The 15,048-nt window shown below is 45.7% G+C and overlaps 1 protein-coding gene across 5 annotated transcripts in view; it reads left to right on the top strand.

The window, feature by feature from the left end:
• The window catches only part of BCAS3 (BCAS3 microtubule associated cell migration factor), a 459,527-nt gene that overhangs the window by 55,520 nt on the left and 388,959 nt on the right, over positions 1-15,048 (top strand). For all 5 annotated transcript variants that reach the window (XM_053366622.1, XM_053366620.1, XM_053366618.1 and 2 more), the window contains exons 9-10: positions 1,728-1,804; positions 14,832-14,908. In XM_053366622.1, the coding sequence (XP_053222597.1) occupies positions 1,728-1,804; positions 14,832-14,908 (154 nt within the window). The remainder of the gene's footprint in view (positions 1-1,727; positions 1,805-14,831; positions 14,909-15,048) is intronic.

The raw sequence follows: 15,048 nt of genomic DNA, 5'->3' as shown, positions 1-15,048 counted from the left end.
CAGCTTGGACCAAATGCAGTATTTTAAGTAGTTATAAGCTGCACATTTGAGCCATAGGGCGTGGGGGGGGGAGGCAGGCCAACAAAGACTCCCCCAAAGATCTGAGTGATTCAGGCAGGGTTATAAGGGATGAGGCAGTCCTTAAGGTATCCTAGACCCAAGTTGTTAAGGCCCTTGTAAATCAATACAAGTTCCTTAAATTTGGCTCAGTTACATATGGGCAGCCGGTGCAAGCTTTTAATCACCTGAGTTATGTGCTGCTGCAGCCAATAGCCTCACTGCAGGATTTTGCACCAGCTGGAGCTGATTCCACATGTGGTGTCTACTGCAGAGATCTAAAATGGCTTCCCAGCTGCTGTCCCCTTGAAATTTTTGTTTTGTTGTCGTCGTCCTTGTGCTTCATGTCCTGATAATCATTTTAAGTGATTCATTACATAAACCCTATCCCACCCCCCTCCTCTTAATTCCATTGTATGGAGGGTGTGGGGAGGGGAACGGGGGACACACAAAACACTTTCAGCAAATAAGGCACGGCTGTTACGCCCGGCAGATTTGCAATAAAAACCAGCAATGTGATTATTTTTGAGGATGAAACACTTTTTAGATTAATATGCCGTGTGGTAGTGATGGATTTTCATTTTGAGTCACCGGGGAGAAAGGATGCTTTTAAAAAAATAAATGTAAATTGCAGGAGGCACAACACTGGTTTTATTAAAGAGGTACAAACCCTCTTGTATTCTCTCTGGCATCTCACAGGTGGAAATGGAGGCACACACTACATTTGCAGTTCCTGCACTCTCACACCCAGGATTGCTACCTGAGGTTTCACACACACACACACACACACACACACACACACCATCCCAAATAACTCAATCTGGTATTGGCCACAGAATTCAGCTTCTGTGCCTGCCGTGCCTGCTCCCTAAAATATGTTAACAGCCTCATAACCAGCATTGCTCAGGAATTCTAAGAAACCAACAAACAAAAAATTGAGGTAGTTTTGAAGTCATTGCTTCAAGTCAGTGCAGTTTTGAAAGGTTCAGTTTCAGTCTGCCATCTTGAAGCAAAATGGCGCTTTATGTCCAAATATAGACAAAAACTTGCTCCTTGATCTCAGGAACCATCGTACAAAATATGGTTATGGCGATTTAAGAGGGGTCCAGATGCATAGAGAACAGACAACTTTCAATAATAGTGATTATCATAATTATAGTGACACACAGATCCCGCTTTACAAACACAGTGCATTGCCCTGGAAATGGCTCGTTAGGCAAGTATTCATGTAATAAGTCAATGATTTCCATTGATTCCTATGTGAAATTTTCTAATTGTTTCCAACCATGGAATTTTGATGCCAACATGGGGGGAGGGGAAATGGGAAAATCTAGAGAAAATGCTCTGATTTGTCCAGTCACTCCATCTTCCTCCCAATCAGCAAAAGGCAAACAAGGAAGTAAAAATTACTTTCTGTTCAGATATTTGTTATATTGATATTTGTGGTTATATATTGAAGTTTGGGTAATGATTTTTTGTGTTCGGATAAGTGAATTTTTGCATAGTGAGCATTTGTAAAGCAGGACCAGTGTGTATTATTATTATTATTATTATTATTATTATTATTATTATACACTATAGAAACCAGAATGTCTAAATCCCACCATTTCAGTTTTTAGTATCTTGATATTTCAATTATTCTCCATTGTTGTTTTGTTTTTCGCTCCCAGGATCCTTGTTGTCGTCTTACAGGAGAAAATTGCTGCTTTTGACAGCTGTACCTTCACCAAAAAGTTCTTTGTCACAAGTAAGCATCTTGTTGAGCTCTGTTTCCCCTCCTCTTCTTCCTGAATGGTTGTGGCCAAATCAAACCCAACTTGATCAGACTTGTTACCTGGCTTAGGTGACCTCCTTAAAAACAGAGTACTGTTTGCATGGTGGCCAAATCTGGGAGCTATTGTTGATCTGTTGGGGGCCCAGTACTTGTAAATCAAGGGGCATGACATGGGGATTTGTCCTGCATAAGCCCCTTTGAAAGGTATAAAATGGAGGTGCCCCACCCCCCGTGATGCTGGACTCAAATTCCCATCGGCCTCAGGTAGCATGAAGGACCACAGGTTCATCATTCCTGGCAGAAGAGTTTTGCAAGAGAGGTGTGCTCCGTCCCCATTGGATTATTCCTGTTTGCTTTTTCTGGCTCCCAACCTGTTGACAATCCTCCTCCTACTGCTGTAGGAATTGAAACGTGTGTTCAAAGTGTTGCTCCCAGATTTCTTCTGGTTTGAAATGGTTTTCTAATGGGATAATAGTTGCTTATTCAATGGGACGTGTGCAAAAGGGATGCCATTAAGGAAGTGCACAATCTCTCCCCTAGTATTTTAGACCACTTATGATAGTCCTCAAGCAAACTCATATTGGGCTAGAGATACCTTTCTCAAGGTTTGTCAAACATGGATGTTTAGAGAATGTTTGCTTCCATATAATGGAATCTGACGATGCAGAAATGACACCTTTTTACAGGTAAGCTTGGTTACCCCCGGCAGCAGGAACTTACTGGCGATGACCCTTTGAATTGCTCTGATCAGAAATACACCAGCTTTACTTAGTTGGCACTTCTGTTAACTTGCCTTGGTTGTAGATGGTTGGGAGTTGCTATTTCAGATTGTTTCCTGTTTTATACTGACTTGGCATTATTGGTCTATTTTTGTTTTTAAAAGCATTTTCTACTGCAAGGCGAAAAGGTTGTGCCAGGGCACACTGTTTTTTAAAATATTATTTATTAGTTCAAAAAATTTCTGTTCCACTCTTCATCATAAATAACCCCAGGGCAGTTTACACATATAGAATGTATTACTAAAATTATAAAACATGATATAACAGTTGTGGGGAACCTTTGGCCCACCAGATGTGTCCGAACTACAACTTCCATCATTCCTGGCCATTGACCATGCTTGCTGGTGCTGATGGGAGTTGTAGTTCAGCAGCATCTGGAGGGCAAGAGGTTCCCCTGCATGGGCTATATAGCAAATGAAGAGCAGTACTAAAATCCATACCAAGCAACAGCAGAAAGCAGTTATATTTGACAAGGATTCATCAACTACCTTCAAGTGCCTTGGGGAAGAAAGATGTTTTAAACTGGTGGAGAAAGCTATACAATGTACACACTTGTCATATTTCTAATGGGAGGGAATTCTATACCTGGTGTGCCACCACAGAAAAGGCCCACAGTTAATGCCTGATGTACCCCAGAAATGCTGGCAGGACCCCTAGAAGGGTCTCTTTTGCAGATCTTAGGGCCCAGGCAGATTGATATAGGGAGAGGCACTTCTTTGAGTACTTAGGTGCAAAGTTGTTCAGGTTTGCTCAGTCACATGCATATGACAAGTGCAACTCTTGTAAAACTGACGTTATATGGTTGCAAAAAGTATGTGCCAGCTTCCTTGAACTGTCTTCAAGGATGGCCCCCTCCCAGCTTATTACAGCAATAAAAATAGAAGGTTATTAGAGAATGAGTTATTCTGGCCAGACCATCTCAGTCCAGGAATGGTTATAGCTGGCAAACCATAGCTGAGAAAAATGTAATGCATATCACAGATGCCACATGTACTGGATCTAGTATAGGCATAGGCAAACTCGGTCCTCGGGGTGTTTTGGGACTACAACTCCCATCATCCCTAGCTAACAGGACCAGTGGTCAGGGATGATGGGAGTTGTAGTCCCAAAACACCCCAAGGGCCGAGTTTGCCTATGCCTGATCTAGTAGTTCCCCCTCCCCAACTACAAAACTGCTCCGTTAAGGGGATGTCATCCCTGTTAGGAGCAGATCATCTTCCTGCATCCTGGGCATGTGAACTGCACCTCCTCAGGATTCCATCTCAGTGGGTTGACTCTCATCCAGCCCATTACTGCCTCCAGTCCAGCAGCAGCAGCAGCAGCAGTGACAGCACGGCCTCCCCTGATTCTGCTGACAAGGAGAAATAGAGCTGGTTGTCATCCACACATTGATGACAGCATGCTCCAAATCCCTGGATGACCTCACCCAGTGGATGTTAAACAGCATGGGGAATAAGATGAAACCGTGGCGGACTCCACTGCACAGGTGTCAGGTGGTTAAGAACTATCGTGTCATCAGAGGGGCTGCAGCATCCCTTGTTGCTTCTAAATCCATCAGAGCAGGAATCTGCAATGCTGATTTCCCCACTGCCTCTACCCCCAGCTGCAGTGACGTCATCCTGAAGCAGAAAGCAGTGACACATTGGGATTCTTTGATGCTGCCCACACCACAACTGATGGTTGAAACCCCCCCATATTTATTTTAGTGTAAACAAGCCTACACATGTTCTAAGCTTGTAGATTCTTTACTAGCCTTCTAAGGGGTTAGTGGCCTACAACTCTGGGCTGACCGTGGAATAGGATAAGGCCCCCTCTTCTGCAACCAGCATAGAAATGCAAGCAATTAGTCTCTAAGCAGACTAGTAAAATAATTTGTAATCTGCCAAGGGGGCTGTCAGAAGGACGGATAGATTGCTGTGTCCAGGGTTGGCCCGCCCATGAGGCAAGGTGAGGTGGCTGCCTTGGGTGGCAGGATCCACAAGAGCAGCAGATCCACTCTCCAAGGAATGTATTGTCTGCTGCAACACTCCCCTTGGAGGCCAGATCTGCTTCCTCCTTCCAGCTCCCCCGCAATGCTGCCTAGAGAAATAGGGGGCACTGTTGGTCTCCTCCCACCCCTAAGGAGAAAATGGCAAGGGCTGCGCTTTGGGGTCTCCTGGGTTCTGCAAAAACCTTCAACCATTGGGTAAGGATGACTTGATTCCATGCCTTTCGTTCCCAGTGTAGAACTTCACTCCCCACTTCTTTACTTGCCGATGAGAGGCAACATTTTGTGGGTTCGCCTCAGGTGCCAAAACGTCTTGGGCTGGCCCTAGCTCTGTCCACCCTTAGCCAGCTTGCTGCATTTCTATGCTCCATTTCCAGACAGCACAGAAATCAAGCGGACTGGTTGGGGAGACAGAAATCAGCCCTGCTCACTTGCCTGCCTGGAATTCTGTGTCACCTATGATGTTCACATGAGTTGGTTCTAGAGATGGGGGAGAAATTAGATTCAGCTGCCATTTATAGGCGAGGTTCCCAGATTTGCAGTTTCTGAAGCAATCCACAAACTGAAGCAACAACCATATTTTGAAGTCCACACTTCTCTGAATTTTGTTGTGCTGTTCTCACGCCAAGTAATGAGTTCAAAAATAAATATGCTAGGGGAAAGTGTGAGTAGAAATGCATGTATTAGGGGAAATGTTGATGGGTTTTCATGAGGACTTAAAAAAACCCAATAACCTCATGTTGAAATGTGCAGAACCGATGATTGGAAAAGTGATAAATTGGAATGGACAGATTTGCCTGTCCCTAGCTGGTTCTGTATCAACTAGACTGAAGCGTACCTCCAGTTCTTAATGCGGAAAAGAACGACTGTGCACCAAGTTTGAGGAGGGTGCACTGCTTCTTTTATTTATGCTTTGAGCCTCCTTGAGGACACCACTGGAAAAGTAGGCTACATGTTTGTAAATAAATAAATTGGTGCATGAATTAGAATCCACATTTGCATGTCCCTGTCTTGTTCTGTGGGGAGACAACGGCATCTGAAGAAGGAGAGGAACTGAGGTCCACCCTGACAGAAGTCCCAACTTTAGTTTGTGTAAGCAGAAATCTGTCTTTTGCCCCAGATGTTAAATGTAAACTTTTCTGACCTTTTGAAGAGGATGAACTAGGCTAGCCTTAATGTATATTTGTTTGCTTATCATGGTCCCCTCTCTGCATGCTGGAACCCAAGCTTACTTTAGAAGTAGGTTTGGTTGTCCTTAAAAGGGAAAAAATAGCTAAATAAGCTTAGAATTTAGTGGCAGGAGGGGGTGGTGGAAATGCCTTGAATTTACTTAGTCTTTGCATTACATCGTTTTGCTCTTTGTGTGTGTGTTTAAAGCTTAAAGCAGCTTCCCTTTCTTCAAAGTGGGGAAAAACAGCATTCGTGGAGTAATCTGAAAGTTACCAATAGGTGTCAGTTTCTCCCTACATCATGGCCTTGAGATAACCGAGGGATCCGCTTTCCCGTTTGCTGAAGCCAAAGCAGCAGGGAAACTAGCCTTGATTTCAAGGCATTACATGGTTCTTCCATGGCTGCTAATAACATTTTCTGAATTAAAGTGTGAAATCAGATCTGTATGGGGTACTTCCTTTCCTGCCCCCTCGCCAGATTTTGTGGGGAAATAAAATCCCTTCCTGATTTTATTGCCTTACTTTCTTAGTCTTTTCCTCCACCCCGTGCCCCAAAGTAAGTTGCACATAATCAGATCTCTAAAAACTTCTGAACAGCGTAGAGTTTGAAAGGCCATCTATCTAGCCTTTAGGCATGGAGGCCCACCCACCCATTTACTAACTCACACCCCTGCCCCCTGGCAACACGATGGCTATATTTTACATCCAGTTTCGGAGGCAGTGCGCTGCCGAATTCCAGTTGCGGGGATTGCAAACAAGAGGGTGCGGATGTGTTGATCTGTCAATTTCGGTTTCTCTCAGGTTTTTTGCCCCCCATTTCGCCAATCTTAACGTCAGCTTGCCATATTTTGGCATCAGGTTGTAGTATAGCTCAGTCGGCAAAGAGCAGGAGGCTCTTAACCTCAGGGCCATGGATTTGAGCCCCATGTTGGGCAAAAGATTCCTGCATTGCAGGAAGTTGGATTAGGCGATCCTCATAGCTCCTTCCAACTATGATTCTATTGTTTTCTCATGAAAATTCACCAGCATTTTAACTACTCACTTCTCCAAATACAGTCGTACCTTGGTTGTCAAACGCCTTGGTACTCGAACCTTTCGGCCCCCGATCGATCAAAACCCGGAAGTGAATGTTCCGGTTTTTGAATTTTTGGGGGGACCTGAACATCCAAAGGGGGGGGTTCCGCGGCTTCCGATTGGCTGCAGGAGCTTCCTGCAGCCAATCAGAAGCCATGCTTTCGTTTCCGAATGTTTTGGAAGTCGAACAGACTTCCGGAACGGATTCCGTTCAACTTCCAAGGTATGACTCTATACCCATTTTCTGTTTGCAGATTTGCCTCACGTTCAGACATTTGCTAAGCAACATCCCTAATGTAATTCCTTTTATAAAATGTTATTTTCAACAGTAGATGCCAGTGTATGCACTCTTCCCCATAATCTAGCTCAGTGTTGTCTACACTGACTGGTAGCGGCTCTCCAGGGTTTCAGGCAGGGGTCTGCCTCGCAACCCTATCTGGAGATGCCGGGGATGGAACCTGGGACCATCTGCATGCAAGGCAGATGCTCCACCAATGAGCAACAGACAGTGTGTGTGTGTGTGTGTGTGTGTGCGCGCGCAAGTAGAACTTCCTGAACCTTTAGAAAGGAAAACTCTAGGGGGGGCGGTAACTGTACCAAACTTGGATATGGGTGCCTCAAATTATAACCAGTTTGTGACCAACTCTCCTTGTAGAATTTCAGATTTTTCAGATTTTAGCATTAATCTTCCAGGTTTTAAAAACTTTTTTAAAACGACATATATGCTTATGGTCTGAGCTGGAGGTTTCCCCCCTTAAAACTTTCTTTTTTGTAGTTGAATCAGAAATTCTTAAGCCTGTTAAGAAAACAACAACAACCCTGAGATCTCATTTGATTTTTGTAGTCTGTGTTCAAGGGGACCGATAAATACTGACAGTTTGATGTGGTGGCAATGTGGTGTAGTCACCAAGAATTGCTGCTGTTTGACCCGAAGAGCGGATTTCTGAAGTCTTCCATTTGCTTTAGCTATGGATTTCCACCATTGGGGTGGAGTGGAGAATAGAAGGGGCTCTATCCGTACGAGATGCTGAGCTGCAGTCTTTGCACACATCCAAACATTGACAGGGCTGTGGTACCACATCAAGCAACACTAACTCTGTGCTAGAGCAGCTGCTTTGTGCGCAGAAAGCCCCTGGTTCAATCCTTGGCATCTTCCAGTGGAGGTGGCAGAGAGATTTCTTGTCTGAAACCCTGGAGAGCCGCTGCCAGTCAGTGTAGACAACACTGAGCTAGATGGACCAGTGGTCTGACTTGGTATAAGGCAGCTTTGTACATTCCTTTGCTAGAGATGTTCCTACCTGGAGAAGTCAGGAACTAAATATTTTCCATTTAGCCTTCCTTCTCAAAAACTTCCAAGTCCTCGTGGTTCTGAATGAATGATTAATTAAAAGAGGGACATAGGCAGCTGAATAAAGGATAAAATAAAAGAGGAACACAGAGTCAGACCATTGGTCCACCTAACACAGGACTCTGGGGTTTCAAGCATTCCCAGCCCTACCAGAAGATGGCTAGATATCAAATGTGGGACCTTCTGCATGCAAAGCATATGTTCTGCCCTTAAGGGGGTCTGTTACTAGATGGGGTGGCCACCTGATGAGACTTGATCCTGTGGCTTTAAGGCAAGAAGTCAATTGCCTTAACCCTCTCTGACTGCCTGTTGTTAATTTATGGTGCTCTTTGCCTATTCTTCGTCTGCCACTTAATGGTCCTCTGAAGAACATCCCATTTCCCCCGCGGTGATTGGGATGGCTGGAGGAAGTGGGGAAGAGGCACGGGGACACATTTATCAAAAGAAAATAAACGGCTGTTTGGTGCATCAGTTTCCTGCTATGACAGCACCGGCGCTTCTGCCAACTACTCATCCTAGAAGGGGGCAGAGGGTGGCTCTTCTCCTCTCGGAAGAGACCAGGCGATTGGGACATGGTGATACGGCAGCAGTGGCTCTGTGTCCAACAGCCAGTGCCGGCCCCACTTTCCCCTGACTCTTGTCAACCTCACGTTGATGATGTGCTCTTAGTCTCCGGGGAGGAAGACGATGGCTGAAGCCATTATCTGGCACCAAGTTTCTATTGACGCGATACATCTGAGTCCCCAAAGAGGCTCTTTTCTTAGAGAATTTAGTCAGTCTGCTTACTGCGTTCTATATTTTTTTAAAAAAACATGATGATTCTGCTCTTGATATGTCAAGATTGTGCAGTCCCATGGTTTATTAATGCAGGACTGGTGCCGGACTTTTGTGTGTGGGCGCTAGCAAGACCCCGCTGTGAGTCGCCCCCTCAAATGTCCTACGACAAAGATGTCTCAAGAATTCATGCTGCTCACACTGAGAACCACTGTTTTGAAATCAATGCCTTACCTTGAATTGTGCCTATTGCCATCATAGAAGCCTAGGGAGCTGTCCTGTGCCTAACTAGCTCAGTATTGCCTCCTCTGACTGGCAGCAGGTCTCCCAGGGGGCATTCCTAGCTCTACCTGAAGAGGCCAGGGATTGAAGCTGGGACTTAAGCATGCAAAGCAGATGCCCCACCACTGAGCTATGGTCTGTGCCCTAAAAACGAAGTAAGAGTCTAGTCCTCATGGCTTTAAATATAGGGCTGACTTAAGAACATTTTGTTGTTGTTGTTGTTATTTAGTCGTTTAGTCGTGTCTGACTCTTCGTGACCCCATGGACCAGAGCACGCCAGGCACTCCTGACTTCCACTGCCTCCCGCAGTTTGGTCAAACTCATGCTGGTAGTTTTGAGAACACTGTCCAACCATCTCGTCCTCTGTCGTCCCCTTCTTGTGCCCTCCATCTTTCCCAACATCAGGGTCTTTTCCAGGGAGTCTTCTCTTCTCATGAGGTGGCCAAAATATTGGAGCCTCAGCTTCAGGATCTGTCCTTCCAGTGAGCACCCAGGGCTGATTTCCTTCAGAATGGATAGGTTTGATCTTCTTGCAGTCCATGGGACTCTCAAGAGTCTCCTCCAGCACCATAATTCAAAAGCATCAATTCTTTGGCGATCAGCCTTCTTTATGGTCCAGCTCTCACTTCCATACATCACTACTGGGAAAACCATAGCTTTTACTATACGGACCTTTCTTGGCAAGGTGATGTATCCTTGACATTAGAACATTAGAAGCTGCCTAATAAAGAGTCGCACCCATGGTCCATCTAGCTCAGTATTCTCTGCATGGATTGGCAGCAACTCTCCAGGTTTTCAGATGGAGAGCCCTCCCAGCCCTACGTGGAGATGCTGGGGATTGAACCTGAGACCTTGTACGAGGAAAGCAGATGCTCTGCCACTGAGTTACAACCCTTCTCTGTAAACCCCCAAGGCTCAGGTATAGCATGCTCTTTTATGTAGCCAGCATCCTTCAGTAGCTGAGCAGTTGCATGTGAACACTGTTTTTTTGGATGCCTCCCTGAAAGGAAGACAGAGCGCTTCTGCTGGCTGGCCTGCTCGGAATTAAAAACCTTACCAGAGACGGAATAGTTTGCCTTTTAAAGTTTGGCCCGTCTTGCAGGGGTGAATGTTGTTGCCGCTTCCCGGTGCAGCTGTCTTTGATTAGGAAACCACTTTAAACTCCACTTGCCCTGTTCGTTTTGAGTTTTGAAAGGCTTTGTCACAGGCAGCCAGGCGGTTGGAGGATGTCTACACGCTGAGCGCGCCCTGTCTGCCTCTAACACGGTTTTCTAGACATGGAAACACTCCTTGGCAAAAAAAAATACACACAATACACTTTCCCCCTGAATTAAGGTTGGAGGTGCTCCTGCACCTGGAAAGGTTTGCTTCTAGAAAGCATGAGAGTAAGAATTGGCTGTCGCCAGGGTAGTGCAATACACACACACACATCTCAGGGGTTGCCTTTGGCTGGTCATCAGACCAAAGCCCGTGGTGCTTACTTAAGGCCAGAGCTCCTGCCTGAAGCACAGCAGGACCAGGCCTGACTCCAGCATGATCCTAGAACTGTAGAATTGAAAGGGATCCCAGGGGTCATTTAGTCCAACCCCCTGCAACTCAGGAATAAGCATCTGGTTGCATCCATAACGTATGTTTAAAGCGCATTCTTTCCCACCCCATACACCTCAAGGAAACATAGGAACTGTAGTTTGTTAAGGGTGCTTGGAAGTGTAGCTCTGGAGGTAAACTCCCAGGATTCTTTGGGAGGTAGGTGTAAATATGCCTTAAATGTATGGTGTCTGACCAGTGGACCTGTAACAAAAAGTTACAGTGCATCCTTCCATCATAGCAGGAGTCGTCCTGTTCAGGGTTGCTTTCAGTGATACCCTTCTCCAGGTTACACCATCCTGCTCCTCTCCTTCCTGACAGTTCCGTAGCTGTTGCATGTGCTCAGTCCTCTTTGAGCCATTTTGCTGTTGTTTGCCACCTTAGACTTTATTTTTTATTTTTTTAAGTACTCTTGCAGACTTCGGGGCTCCCCTGAAGGGGATTCTCAAACAGATCTCTCTCTGCTCCGCTTCCTTTATGATGTGTCTAGCCTCTTAGATAAGTGGTGAGGAACGTAGGAGCCGACCCCTAGGGGCCAAGGTTGCTTTGGCTCTCCAATAAAATATTTGAGGGGGCCAACCCCCCACAAAGTTTAGAGGAATTCCCATTCAAATGGTGTGTGTGCGCGCGCGCGCCACATCATGTGATTGTGCAGGGCAGGGCTCACCTGGGCGCCGCCAATATTTTACTAAAATCGGCACCCCTGGTGAGAACTCTCAAACTTGGGAGCTGATTGTGATGTTCCGGGCCTCTCCGTCTGTACCCCAAGACTCCCTCTACACCATCTCCCTCCTAAGCCACAGCCATCTGGCTTGCTGCACAGTAGCTTGCTACAGTAAGAGTTGCAGCTATTGCCCAGCTCACCTCTGGCCCTGCTCACCACTGGCATGTGGCCCCAGGGAACGTGCTCACAAGGGGAAGTGGCCCTCTGGCTGAAAAAGGGTTCCCCACCCCTGCTTAGGGAGAAGAGGAGTTATAAGAGGCTGAAAAGGAAGAAGACAGGGGCTTGCTCTAATGCACCACCCCCAAAGACAATGTTATGGGGGGTGGGGGAGAATGCTACTGGGATAGTGGTGGTCTAAGGCACAAGAAAGTCCCTGGCCAATAGTCCCTGGTGTCTCCAGCCCCAAGGATCCCAATTGGCAGGGCTGAGAAAGACTGTCTGCCTGAGACCCTGATGAGCCAAGTAGATAATCCTGGGGCTAGATGAGGGTGGCTGGGTGTTCAGGAGAATGTTTGGATGAAGTCTCTTAGACTTTGGCTTCGTCTGGTTCTCATAATGCCCTTGCCAAAACTGCACCAGGAATTAAGGGTCTCCTCTTGGCAGGGTCCGGGTTGGAGGCCTTGGGTTGGAGGTCAAGGGCAGATCTAAACAAGAGGAAGTCTTCAGAACAATGGAAGATGCGACGGCTCTGGGAGAGTGGTGGCATTTCTATACAGCTTTTCATCTCCAAGGGGATTCTGTAAACACATTTGCAAGCTATATTACTTCATAGTCTTTATAAACAAGTTTAATTTATCCCTTTCTTTTTGGAGGAACAAACAAAATATTAGTTGAAAGGATTCGGCAATTTGTTTTTTTCTGTCTCCTGGGAATAAACAGTGTCATGCAACAAAAGCGTCCCCTCCTATCCTTTATTTACCCTGTTCCCGTTCTACACCTCTGTTTGTCTTGATCTGTTCCCATTTTGGTTGGATTATCTGGCTGATGCAGGGTGGTGGCGCCTTATGGGGAGAGCATAAAGACCTTTGATCTTGAACATGTTGATGTGCCTCTGTGTGCATAGTTCTTTCTTTCTTTCTTTCTTTCTTTCTTTCTTTCTCTTTCTTCTTAATGTTCATGTGATTTGATTAACTATAATAGTTGGGTGGAGTTTATTAGTAGTTCTGTGGGCGCACCCGACATCTTAAGAGGCCACAGCTCGGTGGCAGAGCACATGCTTTGCAGCCAGACAGTTCATAGAAGCTGCTTGCCTTCACCCATGCTCAGTCTACTGAGCTCCTGCAGCTTGGTGGTGGGGCACAGGTCTCATTTTCAGCCTCCAGTGAAAAGGATCTCAAATTAGCACCATTAGGAATGACGTCTCCTTGAAACCACAGAATGCTGGACTGAATAGTCCAGTACACCTGAGCTCAGCACAAGTCATGATCCTAAGAGCATGAGTATGACATCAGACTAGCCCTGCTGCAGGATTTATTTTAGGAGGGCAGGCATTATGTTGGGGGCAGAACCAAGTATTTAGAGACATACATACTCCCGTGGAGGCAGAACCTGGCCATTGTGGCTAGGAGATAGTTCAGTAACTAGTCCAGCATTCTGTCTTCAGCAGCAACCAGCCAGATGCCTCTGGGAGCTTTCAAGTCACGTGTGAGGGTGATGCCTTCTGCTATTGCTTGTGCCTCCTCCAGCATTTGGTGTAGGCTGCCTCTGCATACACACGTTCCTCGCAATTTCATGACTAATAACCATATAGTGATACATTATCCACAGATTGTATTCAACCAAGTGTTACCCAGAGTAGACCTATTGAAATTAATGGACCTAACCCTGTCCTGTTCCTGAAATTCATGCCTTCAAACACCCAATTCTCAGATGTTGAAGTTAACCCCAACCCCCAGATGTAGACATAATGCTAACCATGGTTTGCTACAAAAGGTGGTTCCTTTGTGATAGGAGAGGGGGTTAGAAGTCTTCTGGGTGCTCTTGCTCTCTTGACCATGGTTGGGAGATCAAGAAGTGTTGACGACCCACTGGGCTGGGAAGAGGCAGACAATTATTTTTATTTCTTTTGAAAAAGAGAAACCAGCCCACTGACATGTTCATTAGAAGGGATGGAAGAGAACAGTCTACTGAAAAGGCTTTTTCAAGAAACCCAAAACCAATCTAAGTGGGACAAGATGAAGAGAATGATAGATGTCATTGGCATATATTTTAAAAGCCATATAAAATGGATATGGCAAGAAGGGAATTGTTTAAAAGTATCTCTCCCCTCTTCCCCTTGTTCTGTTTGGGGTAAAGAGGGTATAAGTCACTTTAACAGTGTATCAGCTTTCCTTACCTATTGAGAGGATGGGTCAAATGTCCCTTTAAGCTTATGCGGGGCCAATGTAATGATATATAGGACAGTCCAAACTGGAGACAGTCTGTGGCTTCAGACCTCCTTGAAGCAAATCAGTGCTCCCCCCACCTCCCCAAATGTACAAATCTGAAAGGCTTTATGATGAGGACTGCTATTCCTCTGAGCAAGTAAAGCAGGCTAAATGACCCACCATTTTTTTAAACAGCCTTGATAGCCTACTGGGAAGCCTGATGGGAAGTTACTCAGAGGGTCTGGAGCAGAACTGATCCCAATGCTTTGACAAGCCTTGAAGTTATGAAAGCTTGAATACTGGGTAGGGGTCGTACATGGAAAAAGAGAAGGCTGTGTCCAGTATTAGTTATACTCAGAGTAGACCCGTTGAAAGTAATGGGCATGACTAACTTAGGCAAATTAATTTCAGCTGGGTCTCCTCTGAGTAAAACTTAGTTGGATGCAGCCCATCACCTTGCGCCATTCCGTTCATGGGACAGAATAACATAAATCGTGTTGATCAAGTTGCATGAATTATACCAAATGCTGGAGTCCAGTGACTGCCATGTTTAACTACAGCAAGAATGGGGAACTTTTTTTTCTGCCTGAAGGCCGCATTTCCTTCTGGGTAACCTTCCAAGGGCTTCATGCCAGGATTGGGCAGGGCCAGAAACAGAAGCACTAGCTGAGGCTGTTGGGAACTGGAGTCCAGCAATAGCTATGGTGCAGGCACAGGTTCCTCATTCTTGAACTAATGCAGCATCCTTTATAATGGGAAACTTTGTGGCTATACCTTCGTTTAAGCTCAAGTTTTCCAGTGGAAAAAGGAAACTGAGATAAACACCCATGCAGCTTCTGGTTTCCCCTGTATTTTGTTGTTCATAAGAAAGTCTGTTCCAGTATTCTCAGTGTTCCTTTCCCCCCAACAGGCTGCTATCCTTGCCCAGGACCAAACATGAACCCCATAGCTCTAGGAAGCCGGTGGCTGGCTTATGCAGAAAATAAGGTAAGAACTCAAATGCTTAAAGGTACATTTAGGTACATTTACTAAAGTTCTGTAATTGCAGGAAGGTTGGCAAGGATGTTAAGCCTCCTAGTGGTTCCCTTGTTATCATAATTATGATTTATTATGATATCGGCGTGCGT

This window comes from Podarcis raffonei, chromosome 15 (genome assembly GCF_027172205.1).
Source record: "Podarcis raffonei isolate rPodRaf1 chromosome 15, rPodRaf1.pri, whole genome shotgun sequence".
Lineage (NCBI taxonomy): Eukaryota > Metazoa > Chordata > Lepidosauria > Squamata > Lacertidae > Podarcis > Podarcis raffonei.
The sequence above is the reverse complement of the archived record's forward strand: the minus strand, read 5'-3'. Positions and strand labels throughout refer to the sequence as shown.